Source organism: Engraulis encrasicolus, chromosome 2, assembly GCF_034702125.1.
Source record: "Engraulis encrasicolus isolate BLACKSEA-1 chromosome 2, IST_EnEncr_1.0, whole genome shotgun sequence".
NCBI lineage: Eukaryota > Metazoa > Chordata > Actinopteri > Clupeiformes > Engraulidae > Engraulis > Engraulis encrasicolus.
In genome coordinates, this window is record NC_085858.1 from 59,047,013 (window position 1) to 59,064,512 (window position 17,500).

Genomic DNA, 17,500 nt, shown 5'->3' on the forward strand with positions numbered 1-17,500 from the left:
GATTGCTGTGTGTGTGTGTGTGTGTGTGTGTGTGTGTGTGTGTGTGTGTGTGTGTGTGTGTGTGTGTGTGTTCGTGCATGTGTGTGTGTGTGTGAGGCCTGATCCTGTTCCAGGGAGAGAGTGTGTGTACCGCTGGGTCAAGCTGCTGTGTCATTCCGCATCGCAGTGTGTGTGTGTGTGTGTGCATGAGCTCTGGCTGCGTCCCAGATCACAGTGTGTGTGAGTGTGTGTGTGTGATGTGATATGATGTCTTTCTCCGTTCCTGCTCATCGTGTCGAGTGTATGATGTCCTGGGTTGCCTACTCTGTCTGACATTTCGAACTCAATGCACCTTTTGGCGTGTTCGCAATGGCATCCTTTATTCAGTGTCTAGGAAAGTGACCTTTTTTCTCCTGGGACCAGACTGGACCATTGAAATCTCCAACCATCAGGAAAGTCCGGTGACACGAATGATGATGTCTCGGTCTCGATCCCCTTTCGTCTGACAAAACCCCTGGACATTTCAAACTTAATCTACCTTTCTGTGTATGAGCAATGACAACCTTTGTTATATAAAGTGACTATTTTTTCCCCGGGACAGGCCAGGCCAGACCATCAAAATCTGCGACAATCAGGAACATCTAGCACCGGTAATGATGTCTGGATCCCGGGTCCAGTGTGGTCCTGTTCCGGTTCCGGTTCCGGTTCGTGGCTGCTGCCGTGTGCTGGTGCTGTCTCTGCTGCTGCTTCTGCTGGGCTCGGGTCCCACTCCGGTTCGGACCTCCTTCCAGCCGGCCCTGGTCTTAGCCATGGCCCGTGTGCTGCTAGATAACTACTGTTTCCCAGAGAACCTGCAGGGCATGGAGGAAGCCATCGGACAGGTAGATACACATTATATTATATTATATTATATTATATTATATTATATTATATTATATTATATTACATTACATTATATTATATTATATTATATTATATTATATTATATTATATTATATTATATTATATTATATTATATTGCATTGTATTATATTGTATTGTATTGTATTGTATTGTATTGTATTATATTATATTATGTTAAAATATATTACATTATACTACATTATATTATATCATATTGTATTATATTATATTATTATATTATATATAGAGAGAACATGTGTTTGTGTGTGTGTGTGTGTGTGTGTGTGTGTGTGTGTGTGTGTTGTTTGTGTGCATGTGTGTGTGTTGTTTGTGTGTGTGTGTGCGTGTGCGTGCGCGTGCACGTGCGTGTGCACGTGCGCGTGTGTGTGTGTGTGTGCTTTTGTGTATTTTAGAGTTTGCCGTTATACGTAGATTCCTTTGAGTAAACATTAGTGAGGATCTGGTCTGATTTCATCATATCAATTCTACACTTCACCATTAGGCCCAAATGGTATGGTTGACCCACCTCCCTACTTTGCTACTGGTTGACTGAGGTCCGACAAAGTGAGTGGAGTTCAGAAACTCATTTCGGGAGATCAGAAACGATATTTGCATTGCTCTTGGCCTGTCTAGATGCCATAAGACATACAGGGCAGTTGCCCGGTGGACTCTTGATGATGATGTTGGGCCTGGTCCTCCTGTCAATGAATTGGACCAGTCGTGACCGAAAATACTGGGCAGATCCTCTCAAGGTACTGACGTCCGTGGTGACCAATCAGAAAGCAGTAAAATGATTAATTAATCATTATCATTGTAATGTCCTCTCTCCACCACCAGGCGGTGCGTACTGGGCAGATCCTCTCGAAGCACTGAGGTCCGTGTTGACCAATCAGAAAACAGTCAAATTATTAATTGTTTTAAAGATGGCCTCTCAACGTCATTTGATTAATATTGCTGTGTTCCCCATTGTTATTGAATGTGTTACGCGTTGGTCCTGTTTTAAAAAACGTTCTGGTTGCTTTGTTTCAAGCCGTTTTTGCAAGCCAGCAAGGTGGCTTGTGGAGAAACGAGAGGGTGTTCCGTGTTTCTCGTGGAAATGCATCTCTGATTGGCTCACTCTTCCAGCTCTCGTGGAAATGCGTCTCTGATTGGCTCAGTCCTCCTGTTCTTGGAGAGAATGTAATGGGAAACAGAGTCGCCACTTCCCCGGGTGGTACTGCACTATAGGGGCGCCAACGGAGGCGTGCATGCTCCATTCAGGGCTGTGCTCTTTCGACAGCGACCCCTAGGCAAGCAGCAGGCACGGAGCAACCAGAGTGGGCTTGCTCTATGGATGAGGCTTTGTGCTGTGTGTGTACCTGAGAGTAGCAACCAGCTGATAGCTAAGCTAAGCTAGATTTCGGGCCACCAGACGTTGCTTGTATTGAAAACAAGCAGAAAAAAATTACTCGACATGTTTTTAGAAAAATGGGTCGACATAAACCTTTGTGGCCAACGCCTTCTTTCGACGTGATGAAACACAGAAAGGCTTTCGTGATTCGCTCGTTTCTCTGCATTATTTATGTCAATTGGGAAACACCGGGAAACACAGCCAGGCGAGGTGACGCACCGCTATGAGAGCCTTGCAAGTGAGTTTAACCTGGGGTGACCGTCCGATCTTCAAAAGGAGGGAGTAAAACTGTGTTTTATCGGAAGTTGGCCTTTAAAATGATTATCATTGTGATATCACCAGGTGTAGAGGGCTGATCCTCTCAGTGTCCAATCCAAGGCCATCAGATCCTCTCAGTGTCCAATCCCAGGCCATCAGATCCTCTCAGTGTCCAATCCCAGGCCATCAGGCTGACGAGTCAGAAACCAGTGAAATGATGAATAACATTTGTAATGTCATCTCCCCACCACTAGGCGGTGCGAAGTGGTCAGATCCTGTCGGTGTCGGACCGCAAGGCGCTGGCATCCGTGTTGACCACGGGGGTGCAGGGAGCCCTGAACGACCCCCGCCTCAGCGTGACCTTTGAACCCAACTACGTTGCCCCGCCGACGCCACCTGCACTCAGCCTGTTGCCGCGGGAACAGCTGGTGCGTCTGGTGCGGAGCTCGATGCGACTGGACGTCATGGAGGGCGGAGTCGGACTGCTGCGACTCGACCGGATACTCGGACGCGAAGCTATGGCCAGGCTGGGACCCGCTGCTATGGAACAGGTACACACACACACACACACACACACACACACACACACACACACACACACACACACACACACACACACACACACACGCACACAAACGCACACACGCACACACACACAGACAGCATGGTACCGTTCCACCACACTGCTTTCTTTCGGGTGCCATTGGGGGCTGCCCCTTGAACGGATGAGGCATAAATGCGATTTCGTAGTGTGCAGTGTTCACTTGCGTGCTGTGGAGTGCTGTGTCACAATGACAATGGGAGTTGCAGTTTCCCAGTTGGACTTTCACTTCACGTCACGTCACGTCACGTCACGTCACGTCACGTCACGTCACGTCACGTCACGTCACGTCACGTCACGTCACGTCACGTCACGTCACGTCACGTCACGCCACGTCACGTCACGTCACGTCACGTCACTACACTACACTACCCTTCCCTCCCTTCCCCTCACCTCACCTCCCCTCACGTCACGTCACGTCACGTCACGTCACGTCACGTCACGTCACTACACTTCCCTTCCCTTCCCTTCCCTTCCCCTCACCTCACGTCACGTCACGTCACGTCACGTCACGTCACTTCCCTTCACTTCCCTCCCTTCACTTCACTTCACCTCACCTCACCTCACCTCACCTCACCTCACCTCACCTCACCTCACCTCACCTCACCTCACCTCACCTCACCTCACCTCACCTCACCTCACTTCACTTCTTGTACAAGCCGCAACCAAACACCACAAAGACAGAAACATTATGGAGGGGACAGCGCCCCCTTAGGAGACTGAATTTGAGCACACTTCTTTGCATTGNATGGGCAGAGTTTGGGATATCTTTCTCTACAAACCAAATCTTTGTTATAAATACTGCAATATTGTATGTGACATTAATTGATATTTCAGGTGTGGAACCGAGCGGCGCGTACACAAGCTCTGATCCTGGACCACAGTAGTAATGGTGACATTATAATATTATATTAAATATACATAGAAATATGTATAAAATATATTATTTGTAAACCTCAGGTGTGGAATCGTGCAGCTTGTACGCAAGCTCTGATCCTGAACCATAGTAGTAACGTTGACATTACACAGTAATATTATATTAAATGTGTATGTATAAAATATGTATAAAATATATTGTTTGAAAAACCTCAGGTGTGGAACCGAGCGGCGCGTACACGATCTCTGATCCTGGACCATAGTAGTAATGGTGACATTATAATATTATGTTACGAAACATATAAAATATATTATTTGTAAACCTCAGGTGTGGAATCGTGCAGCTTGTACACGAGCTCTGATCCTGAACCATAGTAGTAACGTTGACATTATACAGTAATATTATATTAAATGTGTATGTGAAAGTGAAAGTGAAAGCCCATTGGGAAACTCCAACTCCCATTGTCATTGTGACACAGCACTCCACAGCACACAAGTGAACACTGCACATTGCACACAACGAAATTGCATTTATGCCTCACCCGTGCAAGGGGGCAGCCCTCAGTGGCGCCCCATGGGGAGCAGTGCGGTGGGACGGTACCATGCTCAGGGTACCTCAGTCATGGAGGAGGATGGGGGAGAGCACTGGTTAATTACTCCACCCACCAACCTGGCGGGTCGGGAGTCGAACCGGCAACCTCTGGGATGCAAGTCTGACGCCCTAACCGCTCACCCATGACTGCCCTATGTATAAGATATGTATAAAATATATGATTTGTAAACCTCAGGTGTGGAACCGTGCGGCGCGTACGCGAGCCCTCATCCTGGACCTGCGCCACAGTGTGGGGGGAGAGCTGAGCGGAGTTCCGTTCCTCGTCTCGTTCTTCTGGGATGGGGCGGAGCCTCCGCTGCTCATCGAGAGTATCTACGAGCGACCGGCCAATCAAACGCGAGAGCTCTGGACCATGCCCCGCCTACCTGGGCTACGCTTTGGGAAGCGAAAAGAACTCATGGTCCTTATAAGGTGGGTGTGATGTGTGTGTGTGTGTGTGTGTGTGTGTGTGTGTGTTGTTTCACTTCTCTATTTGTTCATTTGTTTCACTTCTCTATTTGAACCACTTGTATGTGAAATGAAACGTCTGTCTAGCTCCAAGACAAACCAGCTAAAAACTGAACATGATCATTAACAGAACATGGAATTTACATTTTTGCCCCTGAGCTATCGCACCTTTTTGCTAGCCTGATTATCATCGACTTTCAAATCTCTTCGAGACTTGGCCTGACCAAGAGCATAACAATTAACATTTTCTGAAACGGCATTTCCCAAATGGCCTCCCTTGGTTTGCTAATGATTGTTTGCTTCCCAACAAAGTCGGAGGAGTTCCCGTATTTGCGGGAACTCAGAAAGTACTTGCATTGACTCTTGACCTGACTGGTAGCAACGCTGTAGCTGTTGCGTCACTAGGAGGGTACGGCCTGGCTACCTTTTTGCACCTTAATGCACCTTATTATTGCCACCATATTATATGGTGTGACGTCATCGGTCGAATGCTCCATTCATTTCAACGGGGCTCCCCAACGTTCGCACGTCTGTTATTTGAAATAACGGACGGGTTGGTCTATAACAGACCGCTGTCAATGGCAACAAGACTTTTCACTGCTGAAGCGACTTTTCAACAAGACTCTAATCAGCTGCTGTGATAGACAACACCTGTTGTCTAGGCTACCTGTTGCCTAGCGGTGTTCCACAACGGCACTGTTTTGTTTTGCGCAGCAACAATCTTTTGACATGAACATTTATAATAGACTTAACATTAAATAAAGAAATGTCCTCGCCATGTGTGAATCATTTAAGTATATCCATATAATAAGCGGGTTAACGTTCGGCGAGTCGGTCGCTTTGTGGAATAGCAGCACTTCAGAGAGAACAAGACCCCTCCGCTCCGCGTTGGGGTCTAAAGATTCTCTCTGTCGTGCTGCTATTCCACGGTAGCGACCTTCTCGCCGAACGTTAACCCTTACATATTGCACATTAAAGCCGCGTCTTAAGGGGTTATTATTGCCACCATATTGCACATTAAAGCCGCGTCTTAAGGGGTTATTATTGCCACCATGTGCACATTTCACATTTCACTCCACCCACCTCACCAGATAGTTATTTAAAGGGACACTGTGTGAGATTTTTTGTTGTTTATTTCCAGAATTCATGTTACCTTTTTCATGAATACTTACCACCACCATCAAATTCTAAGTATTCACTATGACTGGAAAAATTGCACTTTTCATACATGAAAAGGGGGATCTTCTCCATGGTCCGCCATTTTGAATTTCCAAAAATAGCCATTTTTAGCTGCAAAAATGGCTGTACTTAGACCGCACTAGAAAATATTTGTTTATTACTTTGTAAACTATCATGTAAAGACCAAATTTGGCAGCCCAAAATAGGCAGCCCAGTTTCAATGAGCAGCATAGTTGCAGTACCTTTTTTGACCATTTCCTGCACAGTGTCCCTTTAAAGACATATCAGCAGCGATCTACTTCTTACATTAGTTAGCAATGAATCACATTTGACCTTTCAACTTTTCCTTGACCTTTCACCTTTGACCTTACGTATAGTCGGCGGACTAGTGGAGCAGCTGAGAGTCTGGCGTACGCCCTGAAGCACCTGCGGCGCGCCCTGGTGGTGGGAGAGCGCAGCGCGGGCGGCTCCGTCCGGGTCGATAAGATCCGCATTGAGAGCTCCGGCTTCTACATCGTCGTGCCCGTTGCCCGGGCAACCAGCGCAGTGACAGGGCAGAGCTGGGAGGTGAGGGGTATCATGGCCTTTTTATATGTCCTGTTATTTTACAGTGAGAGATTTAGTTTTAAATGTGAAGAAATTGACAGTAAAGCTGACTTCAACTTTGACTTTGCCTTGATTTTTGACATTGACCTATGACATTGACCTTGACATTTGTAACCTTTACTTTGACCCCAGGTGAGCGGCGTGACGCCGTCGGTGGCGGTGCGGGCGAAGGAGGCGTTGGCGAGGGCGAGGGCCCTGATGGCGGCCAGGGGGGTGATACCGCGCGCCGTGCAGAGCGTAGCCGAACTCATCGAGAGGTTCTACGCCGCACGGGACAAGGTCAGGGGTCAACATATAGTGTACCTCAACATATAGTATACCTCAACGTGCATCAAGGTCAGGGGTACCTCAACATATTGTGTACCTCAACGTGCATCAACATATAGTGTACCTCAACATATAGTGTACCTCAACATATAGTGTACCTCAACATGTAGTGCGGTGTTTCCCAACCAGGGGTACGTGTACCACTAGGGGTACGCGAGCACACTGCAGGGGGTACTTGGAAAAATGTAATTTTAACAAATATATTGAGATTAGTTATATCAGGATAGCGAAAGCGATATAGAACTTGACTTAGAGGGGGTACTCATGGCACAACGAAAAGGGGGTACACAAGACAAAAAAGGTTGGGAAACACTGATGTATAGTATACCTCAACATGTAGTGTACCTCAACATACATCAACATATAGTGTACCTCAACGTGCATCAACATGCAGGTGTCTATACCTCAACATTCTGTCTGCACCTCATACATACCAGCTATCTTGCACTTCTATGTTTTTTTGTCATTTGTTTTGTTGTTCCAAAACTTTCAGAGGGGACTGTACATTGATCTTGCCCCTGACTTTGCCCTCGACCTTGACTTTACCCTTGACCTTGACCTTGTCCCTGACCCTTGACCTTGTCCTCAGGTGAAGGTCCTGCTGGAGCACCTGCGGAACACTGACTTCTTCGCGGTGACATCAGAAGAGGAGCTAGCGGCGAAACTGAACTACGAGCTGCAGTCCGTCTGCGAGGACCCACGACTGGTCGTCAAGACAACCAGAGAGTCTTACCCGGGGACCGCCACCGAGGAGCCGGAGCAAACGGACGAGGTGGCGAGAGTTCAGAGCGGCGGCGAGCTGCGCGTGGAGGATGTCTTCAGTGTGGAGGTGGAATGCAAATAAACTACAATACCGCTAAACTGCACTACTGCTAAAATCTGTTTATTTATTGTTCCTTTAAAAACTGATAATACAGCTGAGCTGACTTGATCTGACTGCTCTATTGTGTAACAAGCGTGTGACAAGTGTGACTGCACCTGTGTAGCAAGCAGGGCTCTAAATGAATTTACGTTCAATCTAACTTACTAACACACTTACTAATGGGTCAAAGTGGCTAGTAAGTTGGTCTTTTCAACTGTACCTGCCAAACAGAAATTTCACCAACTTTTGTCCGGTTGGCTGGTGTTAATTTAGAGCACTAGTAACAAGTAATAAGTCATAATAAAAGTAATGAAGTGATAAATAACAATTGAAACATTTAACATATGAAATATTATTGAAATATTAATAAGTAGTGTTCATTTATGTATTGACACCAGTGCTGAGATGCATTTATTTACTTTGGTTACTGTAGTGTTTACAATTTAGAAGACATTACTTTACATGCAGTACTTTACAATACAACTTGATGTTCATGACTATGATATATACAGAAGTAGGCCTATGCCGAGCTGACTTTGAATTTGAATTTGACCTTGAATTTGAATTTGACCTTGGCTTTAAGGTGCGCCATGGCAACAGCGGGTACGTACGTATCTCCAGACTCCCCGACGCTGACACTCTCGCACGATTGGAGGAGGACATGGCGGAGAAGGTCAGAAGCCACACCCAAGAACACCAAATCAACAACAGAAGCCACACCCACCAACACCAAATCAACACCAGAAGCCACACCCACCAACACCAAATCAACACCAACACTAAAACCCTCAATGTGTGAAAACAGGCTGCATATTGATATGTAGTTAGTCATAGATTATGATTCTAAGATTCCAATATTCAAAATGACACACTACATGTAGAATCGGTGACCCTACAGCTGTTCAGACTGTAAACTAGGGCTGCACGATTATGGAAAAAATCATAATCACGATTATTTTAGTCATAATCATAATCACGATTATCAATCACGATTATTGATTTTTGCAGATTGTTTTGAAAATTATAAGAAGATGAAATATAACCAAGAATTAATTACATATGGGATGAGCAAAATACAATGAATTGTAATAATTATGTTAAGGCAATAGCATGAAGCGTAGGTGGACAGATTTCTGGCCAGAAACAACAGCCTGTCAGTATGTTCTGGCTACGCTCTCAAAGGTAGGTCAGTATTACCACGATTAAATCACGATTAAAATCACGAGTTCGATTTCACTATGTTATCACGATTTTGATTATTTTTCGATTAATTGTGCAGCCCTACTGTAAGTTGTACAGTAAGTTACTTTGGAGAGGAGATGAGAGGAGAGGATGGAGAGGGGAGGACAGGACAGGACAGGAGAGGAGAGGGGAGGGGAGGGGAGGACAGGAGAGGAGAGGACAGGACAGGAGAGGGGAGGAGAGGATAGGATAGGAGAGGAGAGAAGGGGAGGGGAGAAGGAAGAGGAGGAGAAGAGAAAAGGACAGAGGAGAGGAGAGGAGAGGAGAGGAGAAGAGAGGAGATTAGAAGAGAGGAGAGGAGAGGAGAGGGGAGATGAGAGGAGAGGAGAGGAGATTAGGGAGGGAGAGGAGAGGAGAGGAGAGGAGAAGGGAGATGAGACGAGAGGAGAGGAGAGGAGAGGAGAGGAGATTAGAGGAGAGAAGAGAGGAGTAGGAGAGGAAAGGAGAGGAAAGGAGAGGAGAGGAGTAACTACAGTGTGTGTGATGCAATGAAGTACAGTACATGGGATACCTGAGTCTATGTTAACTTACTTAATTAACTTTCTTAAGTCTATGTTAACTTACTGAAAAATAACTCACTGGTCAATCTTAATTCTGATTGGTTGGTTTACAGGTGTGGCGGCCAATCAAAGACACGGATCACCTAGTTCTGGACCTCCGCTCTACAGTGGGCGGGCCTTCAGGTTACTGTATTTTATTTTTATATATATTACTATTTATATATATTTTTATATATATATTACTATTTATATATATTTTTATATATATATTACTAAACTGTGAAAGAACATTTGTATGAATTGTGCTATACAAATACAGTTATGGTTATAATTATGACGATAAGGAAGATGATAAGGATGATGATGATGATGATTATTATTGTTATTATTACTATTATTATTTCACTTTTGACTTTTACTATTTGATCTTGACCTTGACTGCAGAGGGCCTGCCAATCATATTGTCGTATCTGCATGACCCCGCCCCTCCGCTGGCTCCACCAATCCGCTTCTTCACGCTGTATGACTCGGTGTTAAACACTAGTCGTGAGTTCCACGCGCTGCCGACGCTGCCTGGCGCCTCCTACGGGTCGCAGAGGGGAGTGTACGTACTGACCGGGTCTAGAACCGCCGCAGCCGGGGAGGAACTCGCATACCTCATGCAGGTACGCACACACACACACACACAAACACACACACACACACACACACACACACACACACACACACACACCACACACACACACACACACACACACACACACACACACACACACACACACCTCATGCAGGTACACACACACACACACACACACACACACACACACACACACACACACACACACACACACACACACACACACACACACACACACACACACACACACACACACACACACATGCACCAGGCTCAATTCCCCTCCCGTGTTTCAATGTGGAGTCCAGCAGACTATTATACAACCTCTCTATTGGGTTTAACTGAAAGACTTAGTCTTACTGTAGTTATTATCCCAAAGCCACTTGAACTTTGGACGGTCACATTCCATTGCACATGCAGTCCTCATTGCACATATCTTGATGCCTTACGGGACAATACAGTACTCTACACCAGTGTTTTCTCAACTGGTGGGTTGCGGCCCAAAAGTGGGTCGCGAAAGGGTCATGGGTGGGTCGCGGAGCCTTGGTGTAAAAGAAACGTACAGTACAATACAGTACAGTAGTAGTAGGGGTGGGGAACATATGTCTCGAGGGCCAGGGGTGGGGAACCTATGTCTCCAGGGCCAGGGGTGGGGAACCTATGTCTCGAGGGCCAGGGGTGGGGAACCTATGTCTCGAGGGCCAGGGGTGGGGAACCTATGTCTCGAGGGCCAGGGGTAGGGAACCTATGTCTCGAGGGCCAGGGGTGGGGAACCTATGTCTCGAGGGCCAGGGGTGGGGAACCTATGTCTCGAGGGCCAGGGGTGGGGAACCTATGTCTCGAGGGCCAGGGGTGGGGAACCTATGTCTCGAGGGCCAGGAGTGGGGAACCTATGTCTCGAGGGCCAGGGGTGGGGAACCTATGTCTCGAGGGCCAGGGGTGGGGAACCTATGTCTCGAGGGCCAGGGGTGGGGAACCTATGTCTCGAGGGCCAGGGGTGGGGAACCTATGTCTCGAGGGCCGCAGGGGTGGGGAACCTATGTCTCGAGGGCCAGGGGTGGGGAACCTATGTCTCGAGGGCCAGGGGTGGGGAACCTATGTCTCGAGGGCCAGGGGTGGGGAACCTATGTCTCGAGGGCCAGGGGTGGGGAACCTATGTCTCGAGGGCCGGGGGTGGGGAACCTATGTCTCGAGGGCCGGGGGTGGGGAACCTATGTGTCGACGGCCAGGGGTGGTGAACCTATGTCTCGAGGGCCGTTTGGCCGTTTTATCCGCCCCCCGATATGATTTAGTGTTATGCAGCTTCACATGAAATATGACATATGTTGTAAAGAAATCATAGAAAATGCATTTGCAATGCAATTAAGTTTTATTCAGGGAACCTAGAGGAGGTGGGGTCTGTTGTAAAGATGGCTGGCTTCAATATAGGCCTAAAGTGCAGGGGGAAACCCTGGTTGGTGTTCACAGTACTGTACGGCCCTCGGAGGACTTTTCCGGGCCTCGGATGAATTTGAAGTTGCCCTTCGAATGAAAAAGCTTCCCCACCCCTGGGTTAAGGGGATGGGCTTTAGATCACAGGGTTGCTGGTTTGAATCCCACCCTTACCACCACACTCCATGACTGAGGTACTCTTGAGCAAGGTACCTAACCCCACACTGCTCCAGGGACTGTAACCAATACCCTGTACCAAGGTACCTAACCCCACACTGCTCCAGGGACTGTAACCAATACCCTGTACTTGAAATAAGTGTAGCTCTAAGTCGCTTTGGGTAAACAAAAAGTGTGTTATGCTAAGTGTCATGTAATATACTCTACACTTCCATTCTGAAGATTCTGATTTCTGATTTCCTCTGATGTAGTGGCTGCATCACAGCATGGCTGTCAAGTATTATCATTCTGATGTCTGAAAATTCTGCTGATTTTTCTGAACAAATTGTTCTGATTAATCCAATTTCACCTGACAAAGTCAAATAAGACACTCGGAGGATTCTGGTTTGTCATTTCTGATGGTTCTGGTTTCCCCTGACATAGTCGCTGCATCGCGGTACGGTTGTTGGGGAGATCACCGCGGGCAACCTGATGCACGCCCAGACGTTCCGCGCCGAGGGCACCTTAGGCATCCTGGTTACCGTGCCAACCGTCAGCTTCCTGGACAACGCGGGCGAGAGCTGGCTGGGGGGCGGGGTCGTGCCCGACGCCATCGTATTGGCCGAAGAGGCAGAGGAGGCAGCCAATGAAATCGTCCGGTTCCATGCGGAGGTGCGCCACGGTTCCTCATCTCGCCCTCTTTCTCTCTGTCTGTTTCTCTGTCTCCCTTCATTCCTGAGGAGGCTATTCTCTCTCTTTCTCTCTCTCCCTTCATCCCTACATAATTCAACAGTCCTCACTCTCCATCTCTCAAGCTCTCCCTTTCTGCCTCCCTCCATTTCTCTCCCTCCATCTCTTGTTTAAGAGTTTCTGCATGCGACCGGACCGCACAGTGTTGGATAGTGTAATGATGCTACTGTATTCTCTCCCCTCTCTAGGTGTTTGGCCTAGTTAAGGGTGCAGGTCATGTCCTTGAAGCACACTATGTGCTGCCCCTAGTGGCCAGTCTCTATCATAACATTTTTATTAGTATATATTAGAGATGTACAGGATCCGGCAGGATCTTAAGCAGTGGATCCGGTATCCGGCAGTTACCTAAAAATCAGTATCTGGGGTATTTCTACTTTTTACGTAGCCTAGGCTTTTCAGTCAGTCTTTCACAAACCCAATCACTGCATGGAGTGAAAGCCCTTTGGAAGCGGCCGTTGAAGGCAGGGTGGTAGTAAGCCAATGAGTCTTAAAAATAGTTTGCGCCAACGTAATAAAAAGGGCCCGCGTGTGCGAGTTGGCTATGTGTTTCAACCCTTTCGTAGGATCCGGTATCCGGTTCCGGATCCGGCAGGATCTTAAGCAGTGGATCCGGTATCCGGCAGGATCTTAAAAATCAGGATCCGGTGCATCTCTAGTATATAGTGTAATGCCACTATTCTCTCCCCTCTGTAGGTTTTTGGCCTGGTTGAGGGTGCTGGCCTTGTCCTGGAAGCCCACTATACACTCCCCCTAGTGGCCAGTCTCTATTATAACAAACATTATTGCTATTATATCACATTGTAATGCCACTATTCTCTCCCCTCTGTAGGTGTTTGGCCTGGTTGAGGGTGCTGGCCTTGTCCTGGAAGCCCACTATACACTCCCCCTAGTGGCCAGTCTCTATTATAACAACATTAATAATATTATATTATATTACATTGTAATGATGCTATTTTCCCCTCTCTAGGTGTTTGGCCTAGTTGAGGGTGCAGGCCGCGTGCTGGAAGCACACTATGCGCTGCCCCTAGTGGCGAGTCGCGTGCGCGGCGAGCTGGAGCAGCGTTGGCATGACGGCGGCTATCGGGCCGTGGTGGACTACGAGTCGCTCGCATCGCAGTTGACCTCCGACCTCCAGGAGTGCAGCGGAGACCAGCGGCTACATGTCTTCTACTGCGACGGCGAGCCCGAGGGGGGGGGCAGAGACATGGAGGGGGGACTGGGGCTGGGGTTGGGGAGGGAGGGGGGTGGGATGGGAGACGAGGAGGGGGAGGGGGAGGAGGAGGGGTTGGCAGGGGGGGCGTCGGAGCAGGAGGGGGGGGGGGGGGGGGCGGGGGCGTCGCTGGTGAAGGTGGACGTGTTCCCGGGGGGCGTGGGCTACCTGCGTGTGGATATGATGTCGGAGTCGGGGCTGATGCGGGCGCTGGGGGGGGAGGGGGGTGTGTGGAGCCGCCTGCAGGATACCTCCTCCCTCATCCTGGACCTGCGCTACAACACGGCCGCCGGCCCCGCCTCCGCCGTCGCCCTATTGGCCGGCCTGTTCTTCCCGCCGCCGCCGGCCCCGCCCACCCACCTGTACTCGGTGTTCGACCGGGCGTCGGGCAACGTGACGCGCGTCACCACTCCCGGCGGGGGGGTGCGGGGCGGCGGGGTGCGTTACTATGGAGATGGGGGCCGGCGCGTGCTGGTGCTGGCGGGTCACATGACAGGGGCCGCCGGGGAGGCGCTGGCTAAGGTGCGAATCTTACTTCCTGTTTTTATAACCTTATTGTGTCAATATTATGTCTTGTTTATTATTCTTCATTTGGTGTTTTGTACTGTTCTTCTTCATTTAATTTTGCTTTTCATTATAGTCCTACAGTCTAAATTGACTTAGTGACAGATTGCTTTGTAGTTGATTACAATAAAGCAGGCGTGGGGAACCTATGTCTGGAGGGCCGTTTGTGGCCCTTGAGACTGTTTTATCCGGCCCCCTAGACCATTTTGATGTTGTGCAGCTTCACATGAAATATAACATATTTTGTAAAGGAATCTTAGAAATTACCTTTGCAATACAATCAGGGGACCTACAGAAGGTAGGGTCTGTTTTAAAGGTGTCTACCTTCAATATTGGCCTAAAGTGCAGAGGAAAATCCTTGTTTGTGTTCATAGTATGACCCTCAGAGGACTTTTATGGCCCTCGGAGTAATTTGAAGTGGCCCTTCGAATGAAAAAGGTTCCTCACCCCTGCAATAAAGGATATTGATGATGGCAGACAAGCACCAGAACACGTGGCCCCACTTGTTTATCATTGTTCATTTGTTTTCTACTGTTCTTCATTTGATGAATAACCCCACTGTAGTTGTTTATTATTCTTCATGTGATGAATACCCCCACTGTAGGTGTTTATTATTCTTCATTTGTTTTTCTACATCTTCATGTGACACTGTAGGTGCTGCAGCAGGAGGGGCGTGCGCGTGTAGTGGGCGAGGGCAGCCTAGGGGGGGCGCTGTCCAGCGGCATGTACCAGATCAGCAGCAGCATCCTGTATGCAGCCGTGCCCAACCAGGCCATCCTCAGCCCGGCCAATGGGGAGCCCTGGAGCCTCGGGGGGGTGGAGCCTGACGTGCCGGCGCAGGGTTCCGAAGCGCTGGCCGTTGCTAGGAGACTACTCACCACCACCACCACCGCAGCTAACCCCAAGCAACCGTAGCCACCGCAACAGCAGCAGGACTCCAAGATGTCCAACTCAGCGGCTGCCAAGCAACTCACGCAGGATTCCAAAATGCCTGCCGCTGCCCAGCAACCACACCACAATTCCATAACAGTAATTGTTGCTTGGCAACCGCATCCTAGACAAGCAGATAAGCAGAACTTAGCAACTGTATTAGGATTTCAAGACGATAAGCGTAGCCTAGCAGATGCATCAGCATTTATTTTAGCAACCGTGTGAGAATTCATTTTAGCAACACTGAGTGCGTTTATATGCAGTTATGATCATATTCCGGATAACATTCTTGACCGTTATAGAATTCTCTTCAAATGCGTGTGGCCTGGATACCAGCAACAGCGTTCTGTAGTCCCTGTAGTCGGGATGAAGTGTTTACATGCGTCAGTATCCCGACTTCTGTCAGAATACTCCACCTAGCATATCCCGATTTCTCAAAGTCCTGAATAAGGGCTTATCCGGGATACTGAAATCGAGAAAAGGTGTTTATATGTTCAAACGCAAATTTGGGATACTTAATATCCCGATCATATTCGGGATACTGAACTGCATGTAAACGCACTCCATATCTGGATTCCAAGATAATAAGCGGAATCTAGCAACCGCATCATGACATTCCGAGACAATAAGCGTAGCCTAGCAACTGTATTAGGATTCCAAGAGGATTAGCGTAGCTTAGCTACCGTATATTTTTTTGGGTTTCAGTCAGCTGTGACCTCTTGCCCTTTTTAATGCCACACAGCCACCCAAGTACAGAGGTCACATCTTCCGCTCAGACACACACACACACACACACACACACACACACACACACACACACACACACACACACACACACACACACACACACACACACACACACACACACACACACACACACACACACACACACACACACACACACACACACACACACCCTGTTGTCTCAGCGACCCAGAGAAATTGCCACTTGTGTTGTAAGCACAGATTACTAAGCGGATTTTTGCAGAATGAATAGAAGCAAGGTGTGTGAGTGGAGGACTAGGGGTGAGGGGAGGTGGGAGTTTATGAGTGTGTGATCAAGTTCAAGGGGGTTCTTAGGGGCCACAATGCGAACTGAACGTGAGTAACCCTTTACAAGGGAAGCACAGACCTCACGTGTTGAAAGGAAATAGGGAACTGCCAATCCAATAAGCATAAACGTACTGTACTGCCAACCCAATAAGCATAACAGCACGAAGAAAACAAAGAGAAACCAGCTACTGTTGTGTTTCATCTCATGGTCACTAAAATTGAAGCAGTAAAACATAGAAAAAATATCATTTAGTTCAAATTCATGCACCTTGTTATGAAACTATGAGGGGTCAGTGCTATGTTCCCGTATGTCCTCAAGAGTGCTTAAGCTCAACGAAAGAACTGTGTGAACATAGGACTTAATGAACAAAAGAGCAGTAGAAACGCTTTTAGATGCACTTTTCATTATTGCAGACCGCCATTTCTCTTGCACATGTCTTTCTCTGGAGTAAATGTGAATAGCTTTATTAAAGGATAGTTCCGGCGTAAAATGAAAGTTTCACCATCGCTTTCCCATGCCACATAATGTATCTAATGATGAGCCATTCCGGGCAATGCCGCGCCGTTATGGAGTTAGCTAATTTTAAGCTTTTTGGTGAAAAACGCAGCCAACGCATCACGGCGGGGCCAATTATAAACCTATTCTTTTCTGATGTTTCCCCGCTATAAACAACTTCAAAAACGCTACACACTTCATCACAAAGGTCTCGTCAATCAAACCGAGGCACAGAGAATGTCATCGGACCACACAATCTTTCACTGGCCAGTGTTTTCAGAGGTGTCTCACTGTTGCAACTCTCTGACCCGGATGCCAGGGCGCGCGAGGTCAGAAGGACCATTACGCAACGGAGGAGGGCTGGAGGAATTTATAAAGTCGTACTAGAAGTACTCTTACAGATGTAAGTACACCACCAGTGGTGTGTTATTACAAAGCTGAATCCATGTTATATTATACCGTGTTGCAATTACTTTGTAAGAGTAGTCTG

The 17,500-nt window shown here is 47.8% G+C and overlaps 1 protein-coding gene across 1 annotated transcript in view; it reads left to right on the top strand.

The window, feature by feature from the left end:
• Nucleotides 1-635: 635 nt before the first annotated feature.
• rbp3 (retinol binding protein 3) overlaps nt 636-17,500 on the top strand; it is a 50,613-nt gene continuing 33,748 nt past the window's right edge. Inside the window, exons 1-13 of the mRNA XM_063219014.1 lie at nt 636-860; nt 2,785-3,081; nt 4,796-5,031; nt 6,624-6,813; nt 6,985-7,131; nt 7,769-8,008; nt 8,625-8,834; nt 9,897-9,966; nt 10,228-10,448; nt 12,452-12,679; nt 13,725-14,016; nt 14,095-14,489; nt 15,186-15,442. Of these exons, the coding sequence (XP_063075084.1) occupies nt 636-860; nt 2,785-3,081; nt 4,796-5,031; nt 6,624-6,813; nt 6,985-7,131; nt 7,769-8,008; nt 8,625-8,834; nt 9,897-9,966; nt 10,228-10,448; nt 12,452-12,679; nt 13,725-14,016; nt 14,095-14,489; nt 15,186-15,442 (3,008 nt within the window). The remainder of the gene's footprint in view (nt 861-2,784; nt 3,082-4,795; nt 5,032-6,623; nt 6,814-6,984; nt 7,132-7,768; nt 8,009-8,624; nt 8,835-9,896; nt 9,967-10,227; nt 10,449-12,451; nt 12,680-13,724; nt 14,017-14,094; nt 14,490-15,185; nt 15,443-17,500) is intronic.